The sequence below is a fragment of the Cantharellus anzutake genome, assembly GCF_015039405.1.
Source record: "Cantharellus anzutake strain C23 chromosome Unknown EI90scaffold_23, whole genome shotgun sequence".
NCBI classification, from domain to species: Eukaryota; Fungi; Basidiomycota; class Agaricomycetes; order Cantharellales; family Hydnaceae; genus Cantharellus; species Cantharellus anzutake.
Window position 1 is genome coordinate 19861 of NW_024066973.1, and position 26834 is coordinate 46694.

The 26834-nt window shown below is 48.5% G+C and overlaps 8 protein-coding genes and 1 non-coding gene across 9 annotated transcripts; 2 read left to right on the forward strand and 7 right to left on the reverse strand.

The window, feature by feature from the left end:
• Window positions 1-131: 131 nt before the first annotated feature.
• On the forward strand, window positions 132-998 carry EI90DRAFT_2846920 (uncharacterized protein; the record flags this gene model as incomplete). The annotated part of the gene is made up of 5 exons (XM_039053722.1): window positions 132-285; window positions 349-448; window positions 575-683; window positions 737-903; window positions 956-998. Coding segments are annotated over 5 exons (573 nt in total), but the record flags the coding sequence as incomplete, so codon positions are not given.
• Window positions 999-2662: 1664 nt separating this feature from the next.
• On the reverse strand, window positions 2663-6603 carry EI90DRAFT_2920237 (dehydrogenase E1 and transketolase domain-containing protein 1; the record flags this gene model as incomplete). Its single annotated transcript, XM_039054732.1, has 21 exons — window positions 2663-3124; window positions 3182-3261; window positions 3314-3401; window positions 3455-3555; window positions 3611-3728; window positions 3781-3898; window positions 3946-4031; window positions 4086-4172; window positions 4237-4482; window positions 4534-4636; window positions 4685-4719; window positions 4775-4827; window positions 4873-4982; window positions 5099-5147; window positions 5198-5362; window positions 5415-5486; window positions 5539-5661; window positions 5713-5751; window positions 5800-6270; window positions 6332-6406; window positions 6468-6603. 21 exons carry the CDS (start codon window positions 6601-6603, stop codon window positions 2663-2665), a joined length of 2817 nt encoding a protein of 938 aa, XP_038915977.1.
• A 6709-nt stretch (window positions 6604-13312) lies between these two features.
• EI90DRAFT_3289404 (uncharacterized protein) lies at window positions 13313-14626 on the forward strand (the record flags this gene model as incomplete). The annotated part of the gene is made up of 4 exons (XM_039067166.1): window positions 13313-13487; window positions 13594-13667; window positions 13788-13847; window positions 13882-14626. The coding sequence occupies 4 exons, from the start codon at window positions 13313-13315 to the stop codon at window positions 14149-14151; spliced, it is 579 nt and encodes a 192-aa protein (XP_038915978.1). The 3' UTR covers window positions 14152-14626.
• EI90DRAFT_t128 lies at window positions 13802-13875 on the reverse strand. The gene has a single exon. It is a non-coding gene; the product is annotated as a tRNA-Ala (tRNA).
• Window positions 14627-15566: 940 nt separating the features above from the next.
• On the reverse strand, window positions 15567-17733 carry EI90DRAFT_2920156 (arginyl-tRNA synthetase; the record flags this gene model as incomplete). Its single annotated transcript, XM_039054727.1, has 5 exons — window positions 15567-16020; window positions 16179-16554; window positions 16607-16852; window positions 16911-17076; window positions 17134-17733. The coding sequence occupies 5 exons, from the start codon at window positions 17731-17733 to the stop codon at window positions 15567-15569; spliced, it is 1842 nt and encodes a 613-aa protein (XP_038915979.1).
• A 2377-nt stretch (window positions 17734-20110) lies between these two features.
• EI90DRAFT_3057379 (uncharacterized protein) lies at window positions 20111-23986 on the reverse strand. Its single transcript, XM_039060288.1, has 4 exons — window positions 23700-23986; window positions 22380-22627; window positions 20831-20982; window positions 20111-20257 (listed from the first exon to the last, which is right to left on the reverse strand). Exons 1-4 carry the CDS (start codon window positions 23844-23846, stop codon window positions 20232-20234), a joined length of 573 nt encoding a protein of 190 aa, XP_038915980.1. The 5' UTR covers window positions 23847-23986; the 3' UTR covers window positions 20111-20231.
• Window positions 23943-24691, reverse strand: EI90DRAFT_3057400 (uncharacterized protein). Its single transcript, XM_039060289.1, has 2 exons — window positions 24162-24691; window positions 23943-24010 (listed from the first exon to the last, which is right to left on the reverse strand). The coding sequence occupies exon 1, from the start codon at window positions 24681-24683 to the stop codon at window positions 24291-24293; it is 393 nt and encodes a 130-aa protein (XP_038915981.1). The 5' UTR covers window positions 24684-24691; the 3' UTR covers window positions 23943-24010; window positions 24162-24290.
• EI90DRAFT_1002319 (uncharacterized protein) lies at window positions 24463-25574 on the reverse strand. Its single transcript, XM_039051355.1, has one exon. It carries the CDS (start codon window positions 25262-25264, stop codon window positions 24695-24697), a length of 570 nt encoding a protein of 189 aa, XP_038915982.1. The 5' UTR covers window positions 25265-25574; the 3' UTR covers window positions 24463-24694.
• Window positions 25254-26247, reverse strand: EI90DRAFT_3057402 (uncharacterized protein). The gene is made up of 2 exons (XM_039060290.1): window positions 26171-26247; window positions 25254-26115 (listed from the first exon to the last, which is right to left on the reverse strand). The coding sequence occupies exon 2, from the start codon at window positions 25838-25840 to the stop codon at window positions 25604-25606; it is 237 nt and encodes a 78-aa protein (XP_038915983.1). The 5' UTR covers window positions 25841-26115; window positions 26171-26247; the 3' UTR covers window positions 25254-25603.
• Between the last annotated feature and the right edge of the window lie 587 nt (window positions 26248-26834).

A 26834-nucleotide genomic window follows, 5' to 3' on the forward strand; every position in this document is an offset into this window, starting at 1 on the left:
GCGGCAACATCCTCAAGCAACGCTCAAGCTCCCGCCCGTGACACTCGAACCCAGCTGTTCGTTGGCAATGTGAGGCCCTTGTTTTCCACTTTCTGAATCCTGACACCAGATGGACTTAATTTTCCCTCCAGTTGCCATGGAAGGTCCGGTGGCAGGATCTTAAGGACCTATTTCGCAGAGCTGGTACTGTCCTCCGCGCGGATGTTAGCCTGGGTCCAGACAGTAGAAGCAGAGGATACGGGGCCGTCCTTCTCGCGAGCGCAGAAGATGCCGCAAAGGCTATTGGTATGCACTTCCCTTTGTATGACGTATGCGGTAGAAAATCTAATGATTGAGCTGATTGGAAAGAGATGTATAATGGATATTCGTGGCACGCAAGGACGCTAGAAGTCAGGGCGGATCGAATTCCTCCTGATTTAGACTTATCCAACCCCATGAACACCTTGACGTTTCCAAAGGGTCACTCTTCAAATATGCACCCTGTACCATTCATCCCACCTATCAATGGAGCTTTCGTGCAGTATCAGGATCCCGCGCTTGCCATGCTTCAAGCTAAAATGGCGGAGTCGCAGAGTAACCTAGGATTGCCAGCTCCTCCACCTATGGGTATGCGAAGTACTTCTCTCTCTCCCCAACTGAACATTTCGTCTAATGCTCAAGGGAGAAATTTATTCGTTGGGAACGTGCGCAAGGTTCCGGTTTTGAATTTCTCTCGTTTCTGATGAGAACACCTTAGCTTCCATTCCAATGTCAGTGGCAGGATTTAAAAGATCTGTTCCGTTCGGCTGGCCAAATAGTGCGGGCGGACGTAGCTTTAGGTGCTGATGGACGCTCAAGAGGATTTGGGACGGTGCTATTTGCAAACGATGCTGATGCGAATACTGCTGTGGCTATGTTCAATGGGTGAGAGTAGCACCCATGGCAAGGTTGGGCTGGTTCTAATTTCTTTCAAAAGTTATGAGTATAATGGAAGGACGCTGAAGGTTCACCATGACCGATTCACTCAATTCGAGAGCCCCCAGCTACCATCCGCAAACCATCAATATCCAGGTTCACCCGGAAGCCCCCATTTAATGCACCCTACGCATCTGCCCCCAATGATTCAGTCTCCCCTTCCTCCTTATTCTCAGCCGACGATGCTTCAATCGCCTTATTTTGGTTATGGATCACAGCCTGGTACACCATTCAACCAATATCTTCCGCATCTTGGTGGACCTCAGAACATAACGGGGTTCACCGCAACTCCTGGGCAACATCCTTTACATCCACACCAACACCATCAGTATCTGCAACACTTGCAGGAGACGATTGCTACACCCCCGACCCTCCAGGCTCCTCCCACTCGAGCAGCGATGGTAGGTAGTAATACTGCCCTTGACGAAACATGTAGTGCTAGGGGCAGTGAGGGTCAATCGCATGTAGCCCCCGGTGCCGTGTCTTCAAATGCTGCAGGGCCGGCATCCGCAGCCCCAGGAGCCGAGCGTCCCGCTTCTCAAAGCAATCCTCAATCCTCAAAGTTCTCTGCATCATCTACGAGTCGAGCTCCCCCTGGCACGCTCTCTCTTCCCACGCAGACTTTCACTGTGCCGAACCCCATGTCTCCTCGCTTAACCAGAGGGCTGCATCCAGTGACCCCGTCGATGCCAGCCTTCACATTCCACGCACCCCCGGTAAGTTTTTATGTGCTTTTCGGCTATCATGTGATTAATTCAGAGCTTTCATTGACACAAGGCGCCGACGCCACCCGTTGCACCTCATTTCTTATCCCCTGGTCTTGGGCCTTTCTCGCCGCCCATCACGTTCTTCAACCCTTTACTCAACCCAGCGCCAGGAGCTCCCCTTCATCAACAACCGTCGGTGGCACATCCATCATACAACGGACTGGCACACCAAGGATTTGGCATACCAACCCCTCAACCACGGCTCTCCCCACAATACTTCAACGCTCCTGGGACTCCACAAATGGGGATAAATGATCACGGCTACTTCCCACCTGTTCTTACCGGGCCAGAGCCACAGGACTACTTTGCTGGTGTCACTGACACTACGTCTCTCCGTCAAGTTAGCAGGGAAAGTGTGACAACGTCGAGTCAGTCCGGGAGAACGCTCCTAAGTTCGGGTGATTCTTCGCCACAACACACGGGAGATACGATGCTAAGCTCACGCGGGACTTCAATTCTAGCGGAGGGTGACGAAGGATTGAAACCATCACCGAATTCTATGGGCCTATCCGATTTCGAGCGTTTTTCTATATCCACTGCAGGAGATACACATCGAGCAAAGAGCTCATCGTCAGCAGATGCCGATCCAACAAGGATCCCTGACGCTGTCAAGCACACGCCAGCCACTGAGCTCCTGCGTAACGGGGACTCGCAGCGGAGAGCCAGCTGGACAGATCTTGGAGGCCTTCGACGTACAGTCGCGGGAATGTCACTTGGAGACACTAAATAATGAATTGAATGGACGGTCGGTCAGTATTTCGAATATCTTGCTTGTCCCAAGCAGCCAGTTGTTTCATTAGTTGTGACAAACATATGTGCATGTAGTCATATTTGGGTAGTCGATATATGGTTATTTGACAGCTTGTGCATACTCTAGAGTATGGCGATGTTGGGATCCTGTTTTTATATTCGCTATTGTGGATGCAATTGCAGGGCTTTATTTATTTTGTGGTGACAAGGTCCAAAAATTGCCGTTTATCCCGTTCATGAAGCACGGCAGCACCGACAGCTGGAACCTCGGATTCAAGACGGCCAACATAGCAGAGGTTAATGTCTTTCCAGTTCAGCGCATCCCATAGAGATGTCAATCTGGGAGCCACATAGCTATACGCTCCTTGGTTCCGGGCTTCTTCCTGCACCCATAGGATTTCGGGCAAGGGATCCGCGTGCCGGACAACAGATTCCAAACTCTCCTTAAGACTCGAGAATGGGAACGGCGAGATCTCTTCCAGTCGCACAACCGCGATTCCTTGCGAACCACGTTGTTCGATCTCTTTCATCACGTCATAATAGACTTTCCCGGACAGTAGGATTATCTTTTGTAGTTGCCCAGGCGCTGGTCTCACAAGGACGGGTTTGAACTTGCTTCCAGGCCCAAACTCATCGATAGAGGAAGCTGAAACCTTGAAGGAAATTATTTGACTTGTCACTTACATAAATCACCAATAAAGGAGACTTACGGGTGAGCGCAATAGGCCCTTTGGAGAGGCGACAACCAAAGGCTTCCGATGATTTCGGAGCATTTGACGGCGAAGAAGATCTTTACACGGTGATGTCAACGAAACATCGCTATCCGCGAAACCATCACTCACGGAAGTACTGAGCAGGTGTAGTAGGGTTTGTGACGTGGAGGTTGACGTCTCGAATACCCTCATGGTACTCATATGGATCATTGGTGAGCTGTGCGTTATATCAGCTAAACCCCCAGTGATGCACATGCTATGGATGCGGACCTGCAACATCCTCTCAATACGAGCAGAAGAATGTTCTGGTCCGGCCCCGTCTAAGCCATGCGGGAGCAAGATCACTAGGCCACTCTGACGCAACCATTTGGCTACAGATAACCAAATAATGATCAGAAGGACAGGGCATATCACTTTGTGACTCACTCTGAGCTGAAGAGACAAATGTATCAATGATGACTTGTGAGCCGTTCAAGAAATCCCCAAACTGAGCCTCCCATATCGTTAGTAGGTCGGGGTTCTCCCAGCTCATTCCATATTCAAACTGACGTTGCTGCATTGGCAACCCCGAAAAGGTCCGGAGGAACGATACTCACACCTAGAATGGCCATCTCGCTCAAAGAGCTGTTCGCAAGTTCAAGCTTGTGATCAGGGGATAACACGTTGAGGGGAACGAAGACTTCTTCGGTTCGCTGGTTCACCAACATAGCGTGCCTGTTTATGTGAGGTGGTAGTTGGATGGCAATCTAGTGAGGTCATACCTATGACTGAAAGTGCCCCGACCTACATCTTGCCCACTGATTCGCACGTCATACCCATCCAGTAACAGGGACCCCCAGGCCATAGCCTACAGTGACGTCAACGAAATGTAAAATCCAACGTATCGGTGAAACCATCTCACCTCAGCAGTCCCCCAATCAATCTGAGCACCAGTTTCAAGGCTATTTATCCGGGACTGAACATGCCTCTGCAATCGGGGATGGATTTCCTGAGAGAAAAGTCATATCCAATTTAACATCAATATGGGGGCTTGCAAATTGGCACCGACTTACAAATCCAGGAGGGACTTGCACGCTGGCGAGTCCAACGCTCCGCAAAGTCTCTAGCTGGACTCCCGTTTCTGGATTTTTCCCAGAAAGACCCTCCTTGCTTCCGGGCCACGTGTATGAGGCCCAGCGGGTGCTTGGTTTCTCTACTGTTGGGGAAAATGTATCTGTAGCTTTTAACTGATCATCAAGATGTTTGCGATACATAGCTCTTCCGCTAGCTGCATCTTGCTCTGAAAGCGCTCCTTCCGACTGCATAAATTTAATCATTAGTATAAAGCAGGCGTGGTGGTCACCTCTTACGATGAGTCTGTCTTCATAAAGCTGTGTCACACTTTTCCGGCTTCTGATCTTATGATACATCTTGGGCTGAGTGAACGAAGGCTCATCAAGTTCGTTGTGTCCCCTAAATGAGGAGTTCAATAGGGGGAAGTAAGGCGCCGCATCAACGCACCATCTTCGATAAGTGATCAAATCGATGATCACGTCCTGAGAATTTAGTCAGGGCATATGCGGATGGGCGCAGCGGAACGGATGAGCCTACCTTGCGGAAGAAGTTACGGTAGCTGAAAGCTATCTGAACTGCCCTCACCACGTCTGAAGGGACATCAGTCGAATTATTGAAAAAACCGTTTCACGCACCTTCTGGGTGATCACCGTTGACGTGTAGGACAGGTGCGTTAATCATCTTCCCAATATCGGAGCAATAGAGTGAGGACCGAGCACTGGACGCCGGCGTCGTATAACCAATGCTATTAAGGCCCACATTAACTGCTCATTCCAACTACCTGTTGTTCAAGTACGAACTTATTGCTGAAACGTACGATATCGATATTAGTCTGAGGGTATGAAGGATATGGTATCTTACTTCACTACCACATGTACGCTGCCTCCACTTGTGTAGTGTGGAAGGTTGCCTGCGGACAAAAGATAAGGAATCCCTCATGATCACGCGTAATTGACTCACTCATTCCAAATCCCTCCATAAGAACTCCCTGTCCCGTGAATGCAGCATCGCCATGCAGTTGAATACAAATCACTTTGTCTCCTAATTTGCAATCAGGGTCTGCATCCTTAACCAGTGAGAGTTGCTTCGCTCTTGTTTTTCCAAGTGCAATTGGATTCACCGCCTCTGACATGGCCGGAGTCAGGCTCTGAAAGGAGAACACAAACTGAATACTCACCCAAATGGGATGGATTGTGGAGTAATGATACATGAATATCCTTTCCGTCGTATGACAAAGTCGGTGAAGCAGCTATAAACACGAAATTTCAACCATGAGCGGCGATAGACGCAACTCGACAAACCTATGTGACTGATCACATCCCCTGTCGCGTCAATACCTTGGGGTATCTCCGAGTTTCCGCGTATCTTATAGAATAATGCGGTTGGCGGGTATTGCAACAGGTCGGTAAGCAGCGAAAGGCGTCCTTCATTTTCAATTGAGCATAGTCACAACACCGCTGCGAACATAAATCTACCTCGATGTGGCATGCAAAGTACAATGTTCTCTACGCCGGCTACAAAAAGTTCATTCAGGTCCGAAATTGTACTGTATCCCCTCTCACCTCGAGAAGCTGCCTGAAAGAGCGAATCCAAAGTGGGAAGCATAGACTCTGCTCCTTCCAAACCATAACGTTTTAAATTGGGGAACTTGGCCTGTAGAAACCTATCGAATACTTCGCTATGCATCATGAGATTCCATATTCTGCTCTTCTCATCATGGCTCAACAGTTGAGGCTCTTTGGCTGATTCAAGAAGGTGAGACCACCATAGACGCTCATTCTTGATCGGAGAGTGCATGTACTCAAACGCGATCCGACCAACATACACAGAGCGTAAATGCTGGTCAATCTCTGAGAGTGAGAGGAGCGTTTCAACCTTTCCAGCAGTGCGCTCCTCCACGCTATTCAGCCAAACTATGCCATTTATATCGTACAGCTTGTCACGATCTGTCAGGCCATAGCGTGTTGGATCTAGAGCAGCAACTTCTTCCCTCTCCATTAGATCCAGTGGGTCGATCGACGCAGCTCGATGGCCTGAATCGGATGGCTCACTGAGATGCCGTGGTCGCAAGTCTAGAAACATGATGAAGCTTACCATGCATCCGCACGGAGTCGACGAATCGCAACAACGGGGCATTTTCAGCTCGATTTTTCAGTTGCTCTGGAGTATCTGCATGCACAATCGCATGAACGTTTCCCCATGCACCTTAGCCACATTTGATATCGCTTACAGTCCGGAAGGATATAAGGCCGTGCGACACGATGCCCAAACACAGTTGTATTTTCATAATACGTCCTAGTTACTGTTTTCGCGCTCAGCTTTTTGAGAGCGACCCTTAGATGCGTATGTTTTTGCACTCTGAACATATTCGCATCAGTTAGTCAAACGTTGAGTGGGAATGGTACCGGCGGGGAAGCGACATCCAATTACGGAAGCTGCCCGTGGTTCGACTGAATTATTTCTTTGGTCACAAGATCTTCAAAAAATCGCGCTCTTTCAACCTGCAGTCATGCGTAGGGTATGTTTACAGCAACCGTCAAAAAAATCTGCGCGTCAAATCTTGATGAATATATCAGGCAAAACATGTGATTTGCGATTTAGGAAAAAAATCACCGTGTCCCAATGGCACCACCAAAAAAAGATATTATTACTCACCGCTCTACATAGTGGGCAAACACCTCAGTAAACCTAACAACCCCCCTTAGTAGAACGGATAAAAGTCACATGCACAGGCACGTGCGCTGAAAAATTTCTCGAAAATCATAAAATTAGTTCCGCAAATCTGATTCCAGATTTTCCATATTTGTAATGTTTCAAGAAGCATATTTACAAATTAAGTCCAGGGATAGCATTAGCGGTGTCTCGGCCTAATGGCTAATTCATGGTTAGCCTCCATTCTTGGCTCAGTTGGGTGCCAGTTCGATTCACGGCTATTTGTGCCCTCTTTTTTTTCTTTCTCTCTTACTCCCCCGGGGCACTGGGCGGGGGTTTGGGCCTAATTGGGTTGGTGGGTTGGGAATTGGGTTGGGGGTTGGGCATTTGGGTTGGGGGTTGGGCATTTGGGTCGGGGGTTGGGCATTTGGGTCGGGGGTTGGGCATTGGGTCGGGAAGTTGGGTTGGGGTTGGTGGCTGTGTATTGGGTATGTGTCTATTTTTTTCAAAATGAGTTCGGTTGGGTTGGGTTGCTCATTTCAGAGTCGAGCAATTCAGATTACCACACCTTGATCATTTATTTATGATAAATATAATATTCACGACATGTATCTCTAGTTGGTTTTAAAATATATTTCCTTATTTACGTAGTTGTGCACGTGGCTTTTGTCCGTTCTACTAAGGGGGGTTATTAGGTTTAGTCAAACACCTCAAACCCGCAGTCAAGGATCTAATCATCACGATGCCTGACTCGATGAGTACACATGAAATTTCAGCAGTAACCCAGCTGTCTGCATGCACCATCCACGAGGATCTGTTGGAATCCGCAAGTGACCGGAACCTGCTGGAATACTGTACTCACACGACCAACAACTGCATGGTTCTTGAGCGTGACACCGGACGTCCAACCGGAAAGCCTGAACGATGCGTGACAGCCAACCGGTTGAGGCCAGAAGGGCGTGACAAGAGCCCCCCCCTGGAAGTGCCCGGGTGTTGATGGACTTTCGATGTTATATCCGAGAAAATTTGAAAATGATAATTGAATTTAAACAATCTCGTGTTTCATTTCTGCTTCATTGTCAGGGCTCGGTCCTCAATCAGGGACAGCCCGACCTCGGTCCTAGGTGTGTGTGGTGTTCCGGGTGCTTGGGCGCTAGACCCCATCCTCAGCTCCTCAAACTCACTGAAGGGACTAAGCGGGGATTGAGTTGTCATGTATTACAGAGGGTAACTACAACTTGCCTAAGCGGGGATTGAGTTGAGAAGAAGGGTAAGTTTCCCTATTCCCCGCTTGGCTACTATAAAAGGAAGTGTACTGTACAGTTCGTAACGTGATTCCGGGTAGAAGCCGAGCATGTTCCCGCGACTCGGAAGAGGTGTCACATGGGTTAAGGCGAGTTGCTCGCCTTAACCCACGTGACTTTTCCCGCGGGCTCACATGCGGGTTGAAGTTGTGAGAGGTATGTAGGGATGGGGAGGTCTGGGAAGGTGGTTCTGGGGTGTGGTTGGGTGCCCTGACAGCGGGGTCAGGGGCCGATCCCTGACATTCATACTATGGACGGATTTTCGCCTGCCCGCCGCATTGCTGCTTGTACTGGGGAAGCTATCACATATAAGAATCTTCCTACTCTTCTCATCGGACCCTACTTTCCTCACGAAACCCTGTCCATCAGGGAATTCATTGCATTCCAACTTCCTCCCATTCTGGTCCACACAAAAAGCCCCAATGCGTGCCTCAGCCATAAACCACCATCTACAAAAATATTCTCGGAGAATGATGTTCACGTATTGGATTGCCCTAGCCGACTTGATGTCGAAGGGCTCATCACAGAGTTGGATATGGATGATGAAAACCCTCTTACCTCAGTCGAGATTGGTTCTAGTTGTATCCCGATAATCATTCTAGAAATTTGGAGGATTCATTTTCAGTTGTGGGATCTTCAAAACCTGTGGAAGGACTCGCTTAAACAGACAGAAGATTTAATAAAGAAGGACCCTGGTCAGCAATTTGCGATACAGGCAGCTCAACGTAGACTTACTTTGTGCCGGTGGAATGAGGAAATCCAAGGGTTTTCAAGCATAGGACAGAGTGCCATTGGTGCCTTGATGTGTTATCTTTCCATCTCATGCCTGGTCACGACTGACATTTTTCACCATATCGAAATTTTACAAAGCAAAGTGGAAATGATGAACCCGATGGTTCGGCTCATATCCCCACTTGACTCGCAACTTCTTGCTGGAAGTGCTTCTCAACGAAATGCAGGCCTGGTCAAATACAAACATCTTCCCACATACAAAGGGCTCCGTCAACTTGGGAATGAACTTGTATCTGGGGCTGCAACTCACCTTGGCGGAATCCTACATGTCAACCAAAACCATTGGGTTCCTTTTGTAATCAACTCGAAAGAGTCCGTTGTTCTTCTTGCAGACTCTCTTCACAAAGCTGGTACTAGCACATCAAGAGCAACAGCGGAGGCGATGGAAATCATTCAATGGTGGTTGGATGTGTCCTATTTGGGATCAAATACGCAAGCAGTATCATTCAGAGTCGCTTCACTCCCAATAGCATACCAGAATGACGTTACGTCTTGTGGTTTTTTTGCACTGAATGCATTAGCACATCATTTCATCCCAACTCAGTACAGACTTCACATAGGTGGTAACTCAACTCCCCTAAGAGTCGGTTTTCTAAATATTATCCTTGATCATCACAAAAAGACTGTGAGTAAATGAACAACCCAAAGAGAAATTAATCATGCATACCAATTTGTCACCTAGCATGCACCTTGCATTATGCCGACACCAAAGGAATCATCTCAAATTGCATTCAGGGCCTCGAAGGATTCTTGTTTTGGGCCTCCAACTTTCAGTCGTAAGGTGGTGGGGAAAAATCACCAGCAGGACACTTCCCAACCGGAAGAGTCTGGACTGCTCCGGTACTTCAGCCACGTAACCCCTGAAGAATATCATGTACAAGTGTCAGCAGGGTTTAAAAGATTACAAGAGAAATGTGAAGATAAGCAGCAGGCCATGCAACTCAAGGCAATGAGGCAAGATCAGAGGCATCGAGAGTTGGCCACTGCAAGACAGCAGCGACTCTGGGCCAAGATCGCAGCAGAGAAAGTAGACAGGATTGATGTATGTATCCACAACTTACATTCAGAGAAAGATACCTAACGCTTGTGAGTTGATAGATCATGAAACTCCGAGACCGAATGGCACCAGTCATGGAGATGTCGAGACCAAAACGATCAATTCAGCAATGGCTAAAGGAACAAAAGCAGCGGAAACCAACATACCAATCATCTGTGACTATACGAGCATGTAGACGAAGGGTACATAGGTTAGCATCATTGACAAATTGGTTCCAACCAATTTTCTGGACGATCATAAGCGAAGCAGTGGAGAAAGTTGGCTGGAAGATGAGCCTGACAGAAATAGTGAAAGAGTGCCAATGAAGATCTGGGAAGTTATTCCATTTGTTGAGGGCAGATGTAGTTGGGAAGTGGATAGATCGGAGCGGGTCGCAGCCATGTTGGTCAGCTGTGGTCTTGGCAAAGGTTGCGAAGGGGAGTTGCCCAGGCGGTGGAATTACTGGAAAGGGGGTACTAGTGAGTGAACAATTGGCATTAACATCAGTTTTAACTCACACAAGTAATGTAGGCATCTTACCCAGAGACAATCGAGGAGATCAAGCAGATGCTATTGAGTATTCGAAAAGCAGGCGCCGCTCTTGATGTGCACCAGATCCGTGGAGTGATTGTTGCACATATCCAGCACACTCGCCCCGAAATATTCAGGACAATAGTCAACAGAGATGGGAGTGCCTTCGCTGCAAGCTCACAGTGGATCCGGAACTTTCTCGCAACAGAACTGAACTGGAGCTTACGATGGGCAACATGTGCTGCCCAGAAGCTCCCTGCCAATGCTGATTATCAGCTTTACGCCTCACTCCTCTGTCATGCCTACTCCATTCACCACTATTACATTCCCAGCAACCTGCAAGTGAATTCCGATCAAACGCAGGTCATTTACCAACAAAGTTCAAATTTGACATACGAAAGGAAAGGCTCGTGTCAGGTTTCCACTCTTGGCCGAGATGAGAAGCGCGCGTTCACCCTCAACATAGCTATCTCAGCAAGTGGAATTCTTCTACCCTTCCAGGCAATATTCAAAGGAAAAACTTCTGCGAGTCTTCCTGCTGTGAACTCCCCTTCCCACGATGAAGTGGATCGACTTGGCTTTGTCTTTGAGCTCTCTGGTACCGACAACTACTGGGCAAATTTAAACACAATGAAATCATTCGTCACAAACATTCTTGTTCCATACTTTAATGCTGAAAAGGGGCGTCTGTCACTTGATCCAGTTCAAGAATGCATTTGGCAACTTGATGTCTGGTCTGTTCATGCGTCATTTGAGTTCCGGACTTGGATTTTTGACAATTATCCCTGGATCATCCTTGACTATGTTCCTGGAGGGTGCACGGGTCTTTGGCAACCCTGCGATGTCGGTATTCAACGCTTACTCAAGCTCGCGGTAAAGCAATCTCAGCAAACTACTATTGTGCACGACATCCACTCCCACATCAGCAAAAGTCCGTTATGCTCCGGAGCATCAGGAGTGGCTGGAGCATGTGGGAGACAAAACAGCAGATTGGGCACTCCTGGAGCCAATAGTGTTCTCCTGGGAGGGGGTTCAGGAGCAGCTGGGAGTGGTGAGGAGTATGCAATGTGCCAGGAGCAGTGGGAGGAAAATTTTAGTCTCTAAAAAGTTGAAAAAAAAAAATTTAGGGAAAAAAATCAAAAAAATTCAGGAACTATAGTGCCTTTAAAGTGCTTTCAGGACATATAATTATTTGCGAAATTGAGGAAGAAATGATGGAGAAAAATGGAAAATACTTTCGGAGACCCGAGAAGTAATGAGAACTGAATTGATGGGAAAGTCTGAAAATTGAATAGGAAAGTGAGGGGAAGCCTTGTAGCATTGTTATTTTCTGCTGTTGTGATTTTTCCTGATTGTTCTTGGTCTCACTCCCAGCTGCTCCTGGACCCTCCCAGGAACTTTCAGGAGCTTCCAGGAGTATTGAGGAGCAGCTGGGAATGAGACCAAGAACAATCAGGAAAAATCACAACAGCAGAAAATAACAATGCTACAAGGCTTCCCCTCACTTTCCTATTCAATTTTCAGACTTTCCCATCAATTCAGTTCTCATTATTTCTCGGGTCTTCGAAAGTATTCTCCATCATTTCTTCCTCAATTTCGCAAATAATTATATATCCTGAAAGCACTTCAAAGGCACTACAGTTCCTGAATTTTTTTTGATTTTTTCCCTAATTATTTTTTCAACTTTTTAGAAGTCCCTATTTTTCAAATTTTCCTCATTTCCCTCTGTATTCCCCCCCCTCATTTCCCCCCTCATTTCCCCCCTCATTTCCCCCCTCATTTCCCCCCTCATTTCCCCCTCATTTCCCCCCTCATTTCCCCCCTCATTTCCCCCTCATTTCCCCCCTCATTTCCCCCCTCATTTCCCCCCTCATTTCCCCCCTCATTTCTCCCCTCATTTCCCCCCTCATTCTCCCCCATTTCCCCTTCCTCCATATTCTGCAAGTCCGAAAGTGATTAAGTTGCCATATTGATCATATATCAGGCCATAAATTTTGACTGTGTATTGGTGAGTCTCAGTGTCCTTGATGTATAGTATAGTGTTTGACCTAAATGTTAAGTAGTGTCTTGTTGTGTTAGTCTTGTGGTAGGAGGAGGTATTCATGGGGAGTCTTCCCTCTTTTTTTTTCCTTTTCATTTTCAAATGCTCCAGGAGCTCCCAGAAGCTTCTCACCCCTATACATTTTGAAGCATTAAATTGTATTTACTGGATATGTTTGTGCACAAAGCAATGCTCCATGCCCTCCTGGGAGTGCCCTGGAGTACCTGACCAACTCCGGAGGAAATGAGCTGTTCCTGGACTGGCCAATCTCCTCCTGATTCTCCCAGTGCTCCCCATACTCCAGAGCACTCAGGAGCATAACAATTTTTTGCTGATGCAGTTGCAGCAAGGTACTGGCCCATCCGATATTTCACTTGATACAAGGCTTGGCACGCTAAGGGATCGCATCCCTGCTACTCTGGTTGATGCATACCACTCAATTAACAACCTTCAGCCTGACATCGCAGTTATATCTAAAAAGTATTACATAGGCTTTTGAATTGTGCCGCTCCGGCGAGTTCAATCTATCTCATTCTAGCCTCACATCCCCTTCACTACGAGCCATCCTCAACAATCTTCCACATCAAGATCCCACTCTTGCTCAAGCCATAACCGCTCCATGCAAGTTTCCCACTGATGATAGGGGAATTCATCTGAGTTCTGCTGCATTAGTTCATGAGCAACCATTCTCCGAGGTTGCTGAAGACAGTGTAGAGGTAATGTTGGAGGAGGTTTATGACCATCTCGATGGAGAAGCACTACCTGACGGGCTTGCTGAGGTAGATGGTGGTCTTCAGCTGGATGTGATGGCTGCCGAAGACCATGACCCCGAATCTATTGGAGGGGTTAGTGTGGTGGTTGGGACCAAGGTTGATAGTGATGGGTTGGGACGGGGTAAACGAATCAGACGTACAAGAAACCTAGAAAAAGAGATGGATATGTACCGCTTTTAATGTTAGTGCATTACCAAATTAGGATAATTGAATTGAAAGCTACACAGCCACTGGGAGCCCACCCAAACAGCATGACACCGGACATGGCAACCGCAAAACCTATGTGACGTGTGACAAACTTGTGCGTGGGCGAAGGCGCAATGGATAGCATGGCGACGGCCCCGACAAGATGTCAAAGCCTCTTGATTTGAAGCGAGCCAGTAGATACAAAAATTGTTGGAATTTGCACGTGGTCTTTTAGGGAAACCTAAAAGTTGGACATACTGGGAATCGAACTCCAGTCTTCTGGATCGCGAACTCAGTGTGCACAGCCATTACACCATACGCCCCGTTAGGCTGAGGTGGTTATTTCAACAAAAATCCCCCCCAAAAAAAAGGAGGTGAAGGGGCAGGTGGAGGGTAACGATGAAGACAGACAGAGAGTAGCAGCAAGAAGCGCCAACAAAAGAGAAGAAGTGAAGTTACAAGAAACAAGGCATGAGCCGAAAAATGAAAGACACCGTAAACATCCGGGATCCAACTTGCAAAGGGTAACCAAGGCTAACTGCCTTATCCAATGCAAGACTGAATATTCAACACCAACCAACCACCCTAACCAGAACTAATAAGAGAATTGGTCAGAAAAATACGTCAGAGTCATAGAAAAAGGAAATAAACTCCAGCGTGTGCGGACGCAAGAGGAGGTAAAAGACTGTAGAACAACAGCGTGCAGCGGACGCGAGAGGTGGTGGCTGAGAAGCCAAAGCGTACCGCGGACGCAGAAGAGAAGGCACGGAGGCCGAAGCGCTCAGTGGGCGCACATAAAGGAAAGAAGGCACGGAGGCCGAAGTGTACAGCGGACGCGTGTAAAGAGGAAGAAAATCCACCGACGTACCGATCAAGCAGCAGAGTATCAGAAACATGGACACAATTGCATACCAGACAACTGAGAAAAACTGAACATCGCGGATGAACAGTCTAAAGGCATAAGGCAATGAAAATTGCGTACAGACGAGGACTTGACCTAGCAAGGGGGCACGGCGGATACCCAGAAGAAACTGAGGCGCTGAGGCCGGCGCACACAAGTCATATTTAATCTCGTGCCTCCATTAAATTTAAACTTTTCAAAAGTACCGACCGGAAGGCCTGCGTGACGCGTGACCGGTTGTTGGTCGTGTGAGTACAGTATTCTGGATTGTTGTGGGAACTCCCCAGGTAATTCCAGGACATTCATGCTTGCATATGCGCTTGCGCAGTTCCTTATTTTGCGTATATTCACATTGTAATACATTTCGTGTGTGTATAATTATATACGCACAGACGTGCGTTGACAAGAAAGTTTCTAGCTTACTTCTGCGAGTTGAGTAGCGAATTGCCTTATCAGGAATCCCCTGACCACCTTTGCTGAGACCCGTGGCCGACGACACTCTTAGTATTCATGCTATATCATGCCTCACATGAATACGGAAGAGGCTCTTAGACCCCGGCACCACGAGCGCTAAATGCCGAGTGTATTGACACTCTGATTTCCGACCATTTTTGGACAAGCACGAGATCCGACTGGGGTCATGCATCCAAATCTGACGCGCAGATTTTTTTGACGGTTGCTGTAAAAGTGACCCAAACGCAACAATCCCATACCAAGCTTTCGAAATAGGCTACAAAGACTCAAACCATGGAAATTGGACCTCGAGAACGGAGAGGGCAGAATTCTGCTGAACTGCTTCACTGGTCTGTCCTTTGCGTTTGGGACATTTTAAAATATTTATATGTACACCCTACGCACATAACATACATGACTACTTCAGCACTTTCCAACGCAGATTGAATCATGGAGATTGGTTAAGAACTGGGTGAGTAATGACGCAAGCTCTGAAGCGCAATTTTTTTGAATTACGGAGTTTTTTTGAGAACGGCAATAAAATCGTTATCATTGCATAACGATTAGATGGATGCTTAGGATGGCATCTAAGGGAGGTGCTCTACCTGGTGATCGTGGTGGACTTCGCGATAAGGGAATGCATTATTTAAGAAACACATTTCACATCCTTTCTAGTGGCATCAAACTGAGCAATCTCATTGCCGCGCCTAGGACCTCCTTCGCACTCAAGAATAACCAGAGCCGGGCGCTTGCCCGACTCCGGTCAGTGTCACCTTTAACTGAAAGCGTCTCCCACGCGCTGCTGATAGCATGCGACAATCTGAAGCAGAACGTCACCACACCACTGGGCTCATATTTCTCCATCGCCGTCTTAACGACGTCAGGATATGACGCAAGTAACATCAAGATCTCGCGAACTTTGGGCTCTGTGAGTGAATCAGTATCGATGTCGATAGAAGATTTTGGGTCGGATGGATCGGCTGTGCGGAGCGGAAGAAGTTCCGGGTTTTTGCGGGCCATTGATGCCAGTCGAACGTGTGCATACTGGAGGTATGGGCCCGTGTCCCCCTCAAACGAAAGCATCCGAGACCAATTGAAGTTGTAGTTGTTTATCCTGAACGCAGGGACCAACGCGAGAACAGGGTATGTGAGAAAACGATGCACCAAAATGATTAGAGATGTTTGGGTAGTGGTTCAAATTAGCAAGGCGTATAAAAAGGCAGTATCAACGAACACGATTCTCCACGGCCGAAAAGATCCAACAATACTTACCGCTTTGCCGCCATGTCCTGTATCTTGACCGCCGTGATACCTATCTCACGACTAGTGCCTTCGGGATCTTCGACAGCGCTATATTTATCTGGGTTCTTTTTCATCTGTTCGTGCATAATTTCGGATGCCTCCCGGATGATGTCGTCGAGGAAGACAGCGGTTCCTTTCCGAGTGCTCATGCCCAGAACGAGACCGTAATTGACATGCTGCAGGCGGCCAGCCCAGGGATACTCTAATAGGCTTAGTATCTTGAAGAACTGGGCAACATGCAAGTCCTGCTGTGACGCGACGACATAAATCATCTTGTCGAATTTGTACTTCTCGTATCGCTCAATGGCCGCACCAATATCTCGTGTGAGGTAGATCGATGTTCCGTCTAACATGGGAAACAGTAAGCGTACCGGGCATCGGCGGAGGCAAAAAGGCACCTTTCTTTCGAACTACGGCCTTCTCCAGCTTCCATTGCGTAAGATCCACCAACTTTGCACCTTTCTCTTCGGAAATCAGACCCATTTTCTCCAAGCGCTCTAGTGGCGCCGATTGGGATTCCAAGGAGACTTGACTTTCGCCAGAATACACATCAAAGGAAACGTTGAGTCGCCCATATTCTTCCCGGTATTTTTCGATGGAGTAGTCTCTCCATATCCGCCACTGTTTGAGGGCTGACTCGCCACCTGAATATTATATGTTGGGTGGAAGCTGGACGTGAGGCATATCAAAAAAGAGGCTCACCGTCTTCCATCTGCCTGAAATGTTCACGGGCTTTGTCTAGAACGGACTCATCCGTCGACGCGTCGTTATTTATTTTCACATAAACATCATAAAGATGCTTAATGGCGTCCTTTTCCAGCTCCTCTTGTGACCCATACTTCTCGAAGCCAACGGCAATGAGACCAAACTAAACGTAAGGCCACAGCATTAGTGAAGTTACCCGCCATTTCGAGATAACGCTAACCTGTCTTCCCCAGTCACCCAAGTAGTTCATGGATAATGTCTCCCATCCATTGGCCTTATGTAAGTTAATCAGAAATTGCCCAATAATGGTGGATCGTAAATGCCCAATGTGGAATTGTTTGGCGATATTGGGAGAACTGTACTCGATCAAGACTTTCTTCCCCTTCCCACTATCGTTGGTCCCGTACCGGGGCACACCATCCAGCGTTCGAAAGGTTTCTCGATCGATGGTACGCAAAACGATCCGTGCAAACGTACTCAATCTGGCATTGAAGTACAAGAAAGGGCCCACAGCTTTGACGGTTTCTATGTATTCGTCTGGTTGGAATGAAGATGCCACGGTAGCTGCTGATACATCCGGTTTTACACCGGGGAGCCGGAATCGAGGCATCGCTACTGAGAAGTCCCCTTCTTTCTTCAGAATGTCGACACCATCGAAGATTTTCTCAAGTGAGAGCTCTGGTATGACACGATTAATGTGTATGGCCACAGCTGTTCTAAAAAGATCGAGAGGTGCCCTTTCAGGATAAGTCCCAGGCAAAACTGGAAGAGTGCTTGAGAAGGTGGAGGGTGTCGCCGATGTCGTCGGTGAGCTAGCCATTCGTAGAGCGCGGGGAGATGGTAGAAGAGCCGAGTGTTTGGGAAATGGGGATGATTGCTTCAGGAAGAGATCTGACTCGATCGAGCCTACACAGCGCACGGAACCTGTCCAATTTTTCCAACTTGTCGCGAACGCTGCTCGTGACTTGGGTGAGAACATTTTTGTTGGCATGTGTTTTGTCCGGCGCCAACCACGACGCCAAACACGTCGACGCGAGTTCAAGTTTACCACGTTCCTGCTTTCTCCTTGCAGTCCAATTTGGCTTGGGAAAAGCATTGACCCTGGTGAGTGGATCAGATGCCATGCGGCCCGCTTCGGTCATCGTGGGTGCTTGATTGTGGAGCATTCGCCAACTTTGGCAAACCATCCATTGCAGTACATACACACAAAGTTCACAGGGTATGTTACGATCTAGGCATCGGTCCTAGTTTTTGTCTTTCAAGGGCCTCTTGGTTCTTACACGTAATTCTGAAGGGTTCTTACGCCGTGCGCTGAATTTTTTTCTCATGCGTTCGACATGACCTTCCGTTCACTTGCGCGACGATGCCCTGACTTCGGCTACTAGACTGAACGACGAGAGCACCAACGTAATTGCGCTGCGATCTGCCATGCAGATAGAGAGCGCTCTGCGCCGAGGGTTTGGCCCAGCCGCCAGCACGCAGCATGGCCAATCAATTGTATCAGCCAAGATTGCACAGGTATTGGCAGCTGAAGTCAGATGCCTACGTATTTCTGGTCATCTGAGATGAAGCGCTGGTGTCTTGTCGAATGATCTGTGTGTCGTCTTGGAGCAACTCATGGCATCTAGATGATCATTCGACCCAGCGTGCAGCTTCTGACGCCACTTCCTGACCAGCTGATGCCTTGAATAATCTCACCCATGAGCGCGTATAACCGCACAGCTTTCCGTGACACCCGGTCACCGCTACTGCCTAAATGGTCGGAGTATAACCGTTATCCCTTGAGCAGCATTATTCAAAACTAGACTGACGTGTTTATGCTGCGCGCAGCAGCTAGGGTCATCATCCGCACTATCAATAAGTGAAGCTGAAGCATCACTCATTCTTTCAAGGTACAAGAATGGACATACTATGCTGGAATGATTCGTCTGGTTCTGCCTCTCCATGTGAGGAAATGCCGTGTCTCACACGAACAAGTGGGAGGTTTGTTCCGTGCCAGAGTGTCGAAGGCCTGATGTTAGTTTAAGCACGACTTCAAAACATCCACGAAAAAAGTGGCATTCTGTTTGCTCATAATTTGACGACGAGTACTCGAAACGGTCAGATTATACGGAATCAAATTTTCTCTTTCTTCGCTGTTCTGCCTCGCGTGCTTGCTGTCTGGAGCGGCCCGCCCGTGCCGGGCGGGCCGTCATGGTGTTCAACGTTTGCTTCGGACCGACCACATGCACACTGGCGGCAGCGCTCAACAATCGAGACTATTGCTTTAGCGCCACTCGGGCGAGCACAAGTAACTATGGGAGCAAAAGCTCTTGAAAGCACCGAATTGTGGCTGGCCCGAAGTCCTTCGTAATGTGCTCAGCACCAACCACATGTGCCGGCCGCCTGAACCAATTTTCGCTCCTCCAAGTTTTACCACCAAGCGCCCAAAAGCGCCGTAATTGCTATTTTTCATCCGCTTAATCATAATGCTCCTTGCTCGGGAGAATTGGGAGCGGACACGTGCCCAATCGGTTCGAGCTGGGAGTTGTCCCACCGTCCCGCTAAACCTCTCAATTCCTACTGTATCCAATTCAGTCGGTCAACCAACCTCGCGACCGGTGACGGCATGATTGGTTAGTTATGAATCATTCGTACTATTCCCTCCACTTTTCAACAAAAGAAAACCACTGATTGGTCTCGGCCGCACCAGTCAATACTACATGAGAAACTACTCGAAATCAGTGCTACCGAGCAAGGCACGGCAATGACGGCACACACGAGACGATGAATTATTCTGATCGGAGATATTTCCCAAGTCCCTCAACCGTGCTCAGTCAGCGCGCCGTTGAGCTCTTTCCATCGAGATCCTAAGATCTATTCTGATCTATTTGCTGTTGACGTTTTGTACAGACCTGCATCCCATATGTAAGAGTGATCACTATCTCGTCCATATCAAGGGCTTTCCCTTGAATCATTCGGCGGCGTTTCCCGCGGACCAAGGCAGCGGTAGCCGTGGGCCAATCATCGTATCGACAGCCGTACATGCGGGCAGTGACACGGGCGGGTTTATTGGCCGAGACCCCCCTCCACCTTGTCTAAGAACGTTCGGTTGGGAGCTATCGGTTGGCTCCATGTCCGTTAATATTTCACATCCTAATGATCGTGTTGTATATCAACGGTCTGACTCTCATATGGAAACAATCGCAAAAATGACACTGCACACAAGCATGGCCTGTACCAGGAGGGAGAAGTTTCCAGTACCTTGCCATTGATATATGCATACATTTGCGAAATTATGAGAATATCCGTTCTTCTCGGGCCGTCAAAGACATGGCCCTATCGACCCATCCAACCTCCGTCAACTGAAACACGAGCAAAGAAGTCAGCAAGGCGAGAACAATTGCATGGACCGTACGCCCAGGCAAGCAAAGAGGAAGTAAAGAATGATGCGAGGGTTGCTCGCTTCGACACCATTCTCGATGTTTCCAAACGGAGAGGAAGCCCGGGTGTGCAGGCGCAAGAAATGGCTGGACCACATTCGCAACAACCGGTGGGCCTCCAGAGTCGCGGCGGACTGCGGAGCAGGCGAAAAGAGGCAGAAGAGAAAAACAAAAATTACCACAAGCAGGGGTGGAGTAGTGTGCTCCTGTGCTGACTAAAGAAATAGTCGAAGAACGCAACGTCACCCTCTCCCCCTTGGGAGGCCTCGGTTGCTGGTGCGATCGGTAGACTACGCGCGCTGTATGACAAAATTTCACGCTGGGCCTGGCGGAGGTGCCCGATCGGCCGGCATGTGGGCGAATTAGGGAAAAATCTCTCCCCGCAAAATGATAGCGGGTAATCATGAAAGTACCCGGTCAACCAGAAACCGGGGAAAGTGGGGGCGCGAGCAAAGGGCATGGTAACTGATGAGAGGCGAAAGAGAAAAAACGTACCAACGAGCAATTCCCCGCTCACGTAAGCGCTCGCATCACTGGCAAGGAAAACAACTGGACCGGCAAAATCCTTGGGGTCACCCCATCGACCAGCGGGTATGCGCTCCGAAATCTGTCGATAACGGACCGGATCAGCGATCAGACGCTCGTTCCTAACGAAAAGTTCCAGACAGAACAGCATTAGTTCATGAGTTCATCGAGGAAAATCACAGGACTGGGGAAAATGACCAGAAGCAATTGAATGGAGATATCCGATTGGAGAAAGGAAAAACGATAAGATGCGATTCAACGAAGAATTTCCAGAGGAGAATTGCTTCATAATGGGTTGAATGAAAATTTTAGGATGGATATTCAACTCCGCTCTGGGCCCATTGTTAGCAAGGCACAAGATCATTATCATCACATTGAAATTGATCGACGCAGCAGCTGCAATGAGGATCGCGTTGGAACAGTTTCTGGCTGATCCCTCGAACGTAGTGAAGCGTATACATGACATGCAAAAAGCAGAAGCTGAGGACGTCATCTGACGGAAAGAGATCGTCGCTGATACCCGCCCGGCAACTTGCAAATAAGCGGAAAGCCCAAAATGGAGCGAGGTCACCGGCCACGCCCGGGCCACATCGGAAAGACACAGTGCCAGTTTTCAGCCACTCATTCTCGTGAACCAGATCCCGAATCGACGCGTAGAGTAGCAGAAGTCAAAGGGCGTAGTTCCGAGGCTGACCGCAGCAGCAGCCACCACTTATGCCTTCAGAACGTTCGTCGCTTCGACGAAAGCAGGTGGGATAACGGCCCAAAAATCACCTTCTCGATCAAGCGACAAACACGGGGGTGCTCCGATTGCCGCGTAAGACATTTGCTCCAATCGATCTTTCAATCCTAGAGTCACCAGGTCAAAAAAAGGTTCCGCTCTGACAAAGTTGTCGCCAAAGCCCGAAGTGGTGCAAGGAGCAGCAGCAGCAATAGAAAGGAAATGCCCACGCGCTCCTGTGTGCACGCATATGTGGATCAGCACATATACATGCCCGCAGACTGAACAAAAGATGATTGGGGCGGCATGCATGTGTGTATGTGTGCTCGTGTGCTCAAGTTGGGTGAATCAGGTCAAGTTCCCCGTTCAGGGGTGCAAGCCGTGGAACGACGACTTGCCAAATTGTCAACGTCCATATGAAATCGCAGAGATCGGAACGCACCCCACCCACGTTGACATGCGTTTGAGACCATATACATAAATGCCCGCCGGGCATAACAATGCCAAGCCGCACATGATGGCAATAGAGAGGAATATGTCCTCGGAAGTCTCCAGTGCAGGGTCGCAAGTGGCGGAAAAAGCGAATCGTTAAACTCCGCGGCCAGGGTCAAGCCAAGACTATGCGATTCGAGGACGAGATAAATTTCCATCATTCCCAGTGGCTCCAGACAGAATGTCAGAGTGAAGAAAAGAATGAATCAGGTTACCGAACAGGGGGATCAGACGCAACACCGGGAGTCCGACAGGAAAAAAAAAAGCAATCGGGTAGGATGCGAGAGAAGTAAGGGCGCTACTCACATATCCGTAGCAACATATCCAGGACAGATCGCGTTCACCTGGATATTATGTTGCGCCCATTCATTGCTCAACGCCTTAGTCAACTGTCCGAGTCCACCCTTAGCAGCCGCATACGCAGGAACGGTAATTCCTCCTTGGAAATTAAGAAGTGATCCGAAATTGATAATCTTCCCTCGGCGAAGTGGAATCATGTGTCGGCCCGCGGCACGGGAGAGAAGGAAGATGGATTTGAGGTTCGTATTGAGGACCTGTTGGAGAAATTGCGGAAAGTTCGTTAGCCTCAGGGTGTAAGGAAGCGAGGGCATTAATGCGGTTGGGAATAGAGTGAACAATCATAAGTCTTTCGAATGTGTGGCGCAACGGATGTGTGTTGGTGCGAGATAAGAGGGTTAACCAAAGAAGTCAAAAGTGAATCAGAATCGAAGTCAGAGGCACCCAGAGCCGCAGTCAAGGGGGTGGGAAGGACAGAGGTAGGAATTAAATGATGGATGGTCCAGTTATCACACGAAGCGGGAAAGGCGGCAGATCCACACCAACTATAGCGGTGGGTACGAATGGTGGTTCTCTTCGTTCGCTCGTTGTGAGGCGGCCCGACTTCGATGTGAGTAGGTTCAGGAAGAGGGAAGGCATACTAATGAGAGAGCCATCGTTCTGTATTCCATGAAGGGTCCTCACCATAAAATCAAAAGCGAGGCAAACTATTAATAAATATCGGAGAGCTTGCAAATTATGCGTGGCAGCCGAGGAGGTCGGGCGGGAATTCCTTAATTCCTTAACAATGAAAAAAGTCGCCGTTGCCAAATGGCATGGGCGTTGCTCAGGGATTTTCTTTTCAGCGGCTCAGCGCTCCAAAAACCCGATGACGCGTACAAGAATACGCAGGAGGGAGGAATGATGGATGAGAGGTGGCGGAAAAGCGGCAGCTGAGTGAATATGGCGATCCCCTCGCTAGTTTGAGGGAAAGGATGGCTTCGTTCTACAGTAGGCTTGGCTAGCTGACCAGTCGCTACATATTACCGCCTGCTCGCGCCGGTGCTGCAGATGTGTGGGTAGTCGCAAAGAACCACCAATGGTGAAATTCGTATGTGCTTGGGAAAGGGGTTGATCACACAAAGACAAAAAAAGAAGGAAGAGGTTGATAACCAGTAAAGGTGAGAAGAAGTCGAGCAATTCACTGTTTCTATTTCCCCCCTAGTCTTTTGCACTGGTTTGCCTTGAGCCAACCAGGGGAATGATAAAGAAGAGCACTCAGGAACAAAGCCCACAATGGCTAAACACAAATAAAACAAACCCCGAGGCGAAACAAAGGGAAGGACTTACGTCGTCCCAATCCTTCTCACTAAACTCGACAGCAGGAGCCCTCCTCTGTATTCCCGCACAATTCACCAAAATATGAATCTCACCCTTCACCTCCGGTTTTTCCAATGTACGATCGAATAACGTTTGGACCGAATCTAGGTCCGACATATCGCACTCTATCACCGTGTGTTCTTGGCGGTTGTGCTGTTGTTGATTCTTAGGGAGGGAACGAAGAGTGTCGATCGTTGTGGTGGACGTGGAGCCCGGACGAACAACAAGACAGACCGTTGCGCCTGCTTCAGCGAGGGCTATTGCACATGCCGCACCAATGCCTTCAGAAAGGGAAGTCATTATGGATGCATTAGTGAATAAATTGTCAATAAAGCAGAAAAAGAAAAAGAAAAAGAAAATGGAAGGAAAGCAAAAATGCAGGGATAATATGTTCGTCCCAATAATGGATCCATGGGGATAATGATGACTAACGCATATATTCTTAATCGCCCCGTGCTTTCATTTGCGTGCTTGGCTGCTGCAAACAGCACACAGGGGAGGAAGCGTCCTCCAAAAGGGAAGACAAAAGAATCATCCCTCAGAAGCGAAGTAGATCCAGAGTTAGCGCTCATCCAAAGACTCATGGTTGATGACGAGCCATACATGGCGATCTTCATCATCAGCATCATCAGCACGCCACTGGTACCGCATGCTCGCGCACGCACGCACCACGGAGCTACCAGATACGGTTTTGACCGTGTAACTACCCTCCTGGGGGGCAGGAGTGCAGCAGAAAACCGAAAAACAACTCTGCACCGGAAAAAAATGAAACAAAAGGGCATGCCAATCCGAGGTCCGTGCGGGTGCTAATGCACCTGCCAAAAACTGGCACCAAAGCGAGATAGACCACCATGATGTGCCCACGATGCGAAATAAGAACAGAATGAAACATACGACTGCAAGATATACATGCATGCCTGGCATGATTGGTATGATGCACACACCATCGGCCATTCCCCCGGCCATCATCGTGCCATCATTGGTTTCGCCCGCCGGCAACAAACGCGGTCCTTCTCCCTCTTTCTAAACCGAAAGAAAGAAAGCCACAGTATGAGACAATAAAAGCGAGGGGAACCACGCGAAATTAGGTTGGGAGGGACGGAAGGCATCTTCTTCCGCCACGTTAGTGAGGGCTCAAGGTAAATAAGCCCGGCTGACCAGTTTGGTAAAGCTTCTTTCTGCGAATCCCCCACAATATACACATGCGTCTCCCTGCCATCAAAACAAGCATGACGAGTGAACGGGTAAGGTGGGGCTGAGGGGAGGCTTTGTAAAAGGGATGGATAATAGATAAGCACTGTGATTCCGTACTCATCCACCGGAAACGAATCCGGTTTTCTGCATTCTGCAACCCGTCCCGTTCGATCCGTTAGATAGCAAACGGGTGGGCGCATGGACGCATGGATGATGAGGTGCAGAAATTCCGTTTCCATCAAAGCCTCGGAGCTGGGGGAACCCGAGAACATGCGGAAGAAGCAAATGATCAAATGATAATAAAGAAAAAGAAAAAACCAGCAAAACAAGCGCTCAAGCATTGTCGAAACGTGGAGCTGGGTAGGCTGGCCTCGCCGTAAATAGCATATTCCCGGATCGCCATGGAAGATACCGAGATATGAAAGTTGTCTGAAAAAAAAAAAACGCGTCGTTGACGCGTTTTACGCCTGCTTGTCTGATGCAGGTCGCGCGGAGGAGGAAAGAGAATATATGGCCAGCCGAATAGGATATTCGGCGATTCCGGAGACATTTCGGGTGTCGGGTGGTGACATTCCGAGCTAATGCGCCGGAACGAGGACCGGTAGGACAGGCTAAAGTCGTGTCCTCATATTCGCGAATGGATTTTTTTCTTTTGGGGGAGGGGCTCTTGTGCGCGTGCATCAGATAAGAAACGGAAATATGAGGGTGCGGAAGTAATAGAAGGAACAACAAAACGATAGCCGAAATGATAAAGAATAAAGGAACCAGGCACGGAGATTATGCATAAAGGACGTACCCCTCGTAGCACCGGTAATAAGTACATTCTTACCACTCAAATCAAACAATTTGAGAGAAGGTACGTTCGGCGTCGAACCCGCGGCGGCAGCGGTAGAAGGGCTTGTCGTTAATGTAGACATTCCTTTGACTTTAAGTTGAATCCGGATAATATTTCTCTTTTTGGTTTAGTTGCAGTCGTTCGGGTTCGAGGTGTGGTCGTATACTACCTGCTTTTTGGCGTGTTTCAGTCCAGTTCCAAATTTTCTATCAGTGGTGCAAGTGTGTGTGTGCGTGAGAGATAGAGATACAACGATCGTGAGCAGCGGGAGGCAAGTCTTGACAAGCGTGGACCGTGGGAAAAATGGATCGATCCCGTACTTACCTGGAATCGGACTCGGAGAGAAACCGTATTTGTCTAAAAACTTGTGATAAGTGAAAGGATTGTTTTGGATGCACCGATCTGGTGGTACCTGGGGCTTCGATTGTTGCGGTTCGGATACGGGGATGGACTCGGACTTCAAAGGGGCGATCGCAGCGTGACCGTGAAGGTCCTTGATGGTACGAGTTTGCGTTTTCAGCGAGCTGCGAAGGTTCGAAGTGGGAATTGGGGGTTTACAATATCGCGTGAGGTACTTAGTACGTGCGCGTACGGCAAGTGGGTGGCGTTGCAGTGGCAGTCGGCACGTACTATACAAGGATGGCACGTGTAGACGTGGCCCGGTTTGTAATCGATCGATCCGAGCTGTATGGGTGGAACGCTGTATCAGCTTGTGTTATGAGTTGTGGATGATTGGTTGGATTTATCAGGTGTGGAAATGAAAGAAGGGGGGGGGGGGGAGGAGAGAAGAAGCTGGTCGGGTACTTTCTTTTTTGGTACGGAAGCGTTCGCGGGGATCGGGACGGATGTATATAGGCATGCGCTAATAGGGGGAACAAGGGGATACGCGTGGAATACGGGGAATGTAGGATTTGATGGCGAAGAACGTACTGGGCTGGGCTGAACATATCGCGCCACAATGTATTGTAAAGCATACGTATATCCTGAAACTTCGTACACGGAATATGTTGTGAAAGCTAGAAATATTACAGTGATGGGGAATAAGGATTGATTGATGGGAAATAGGTATGCACATG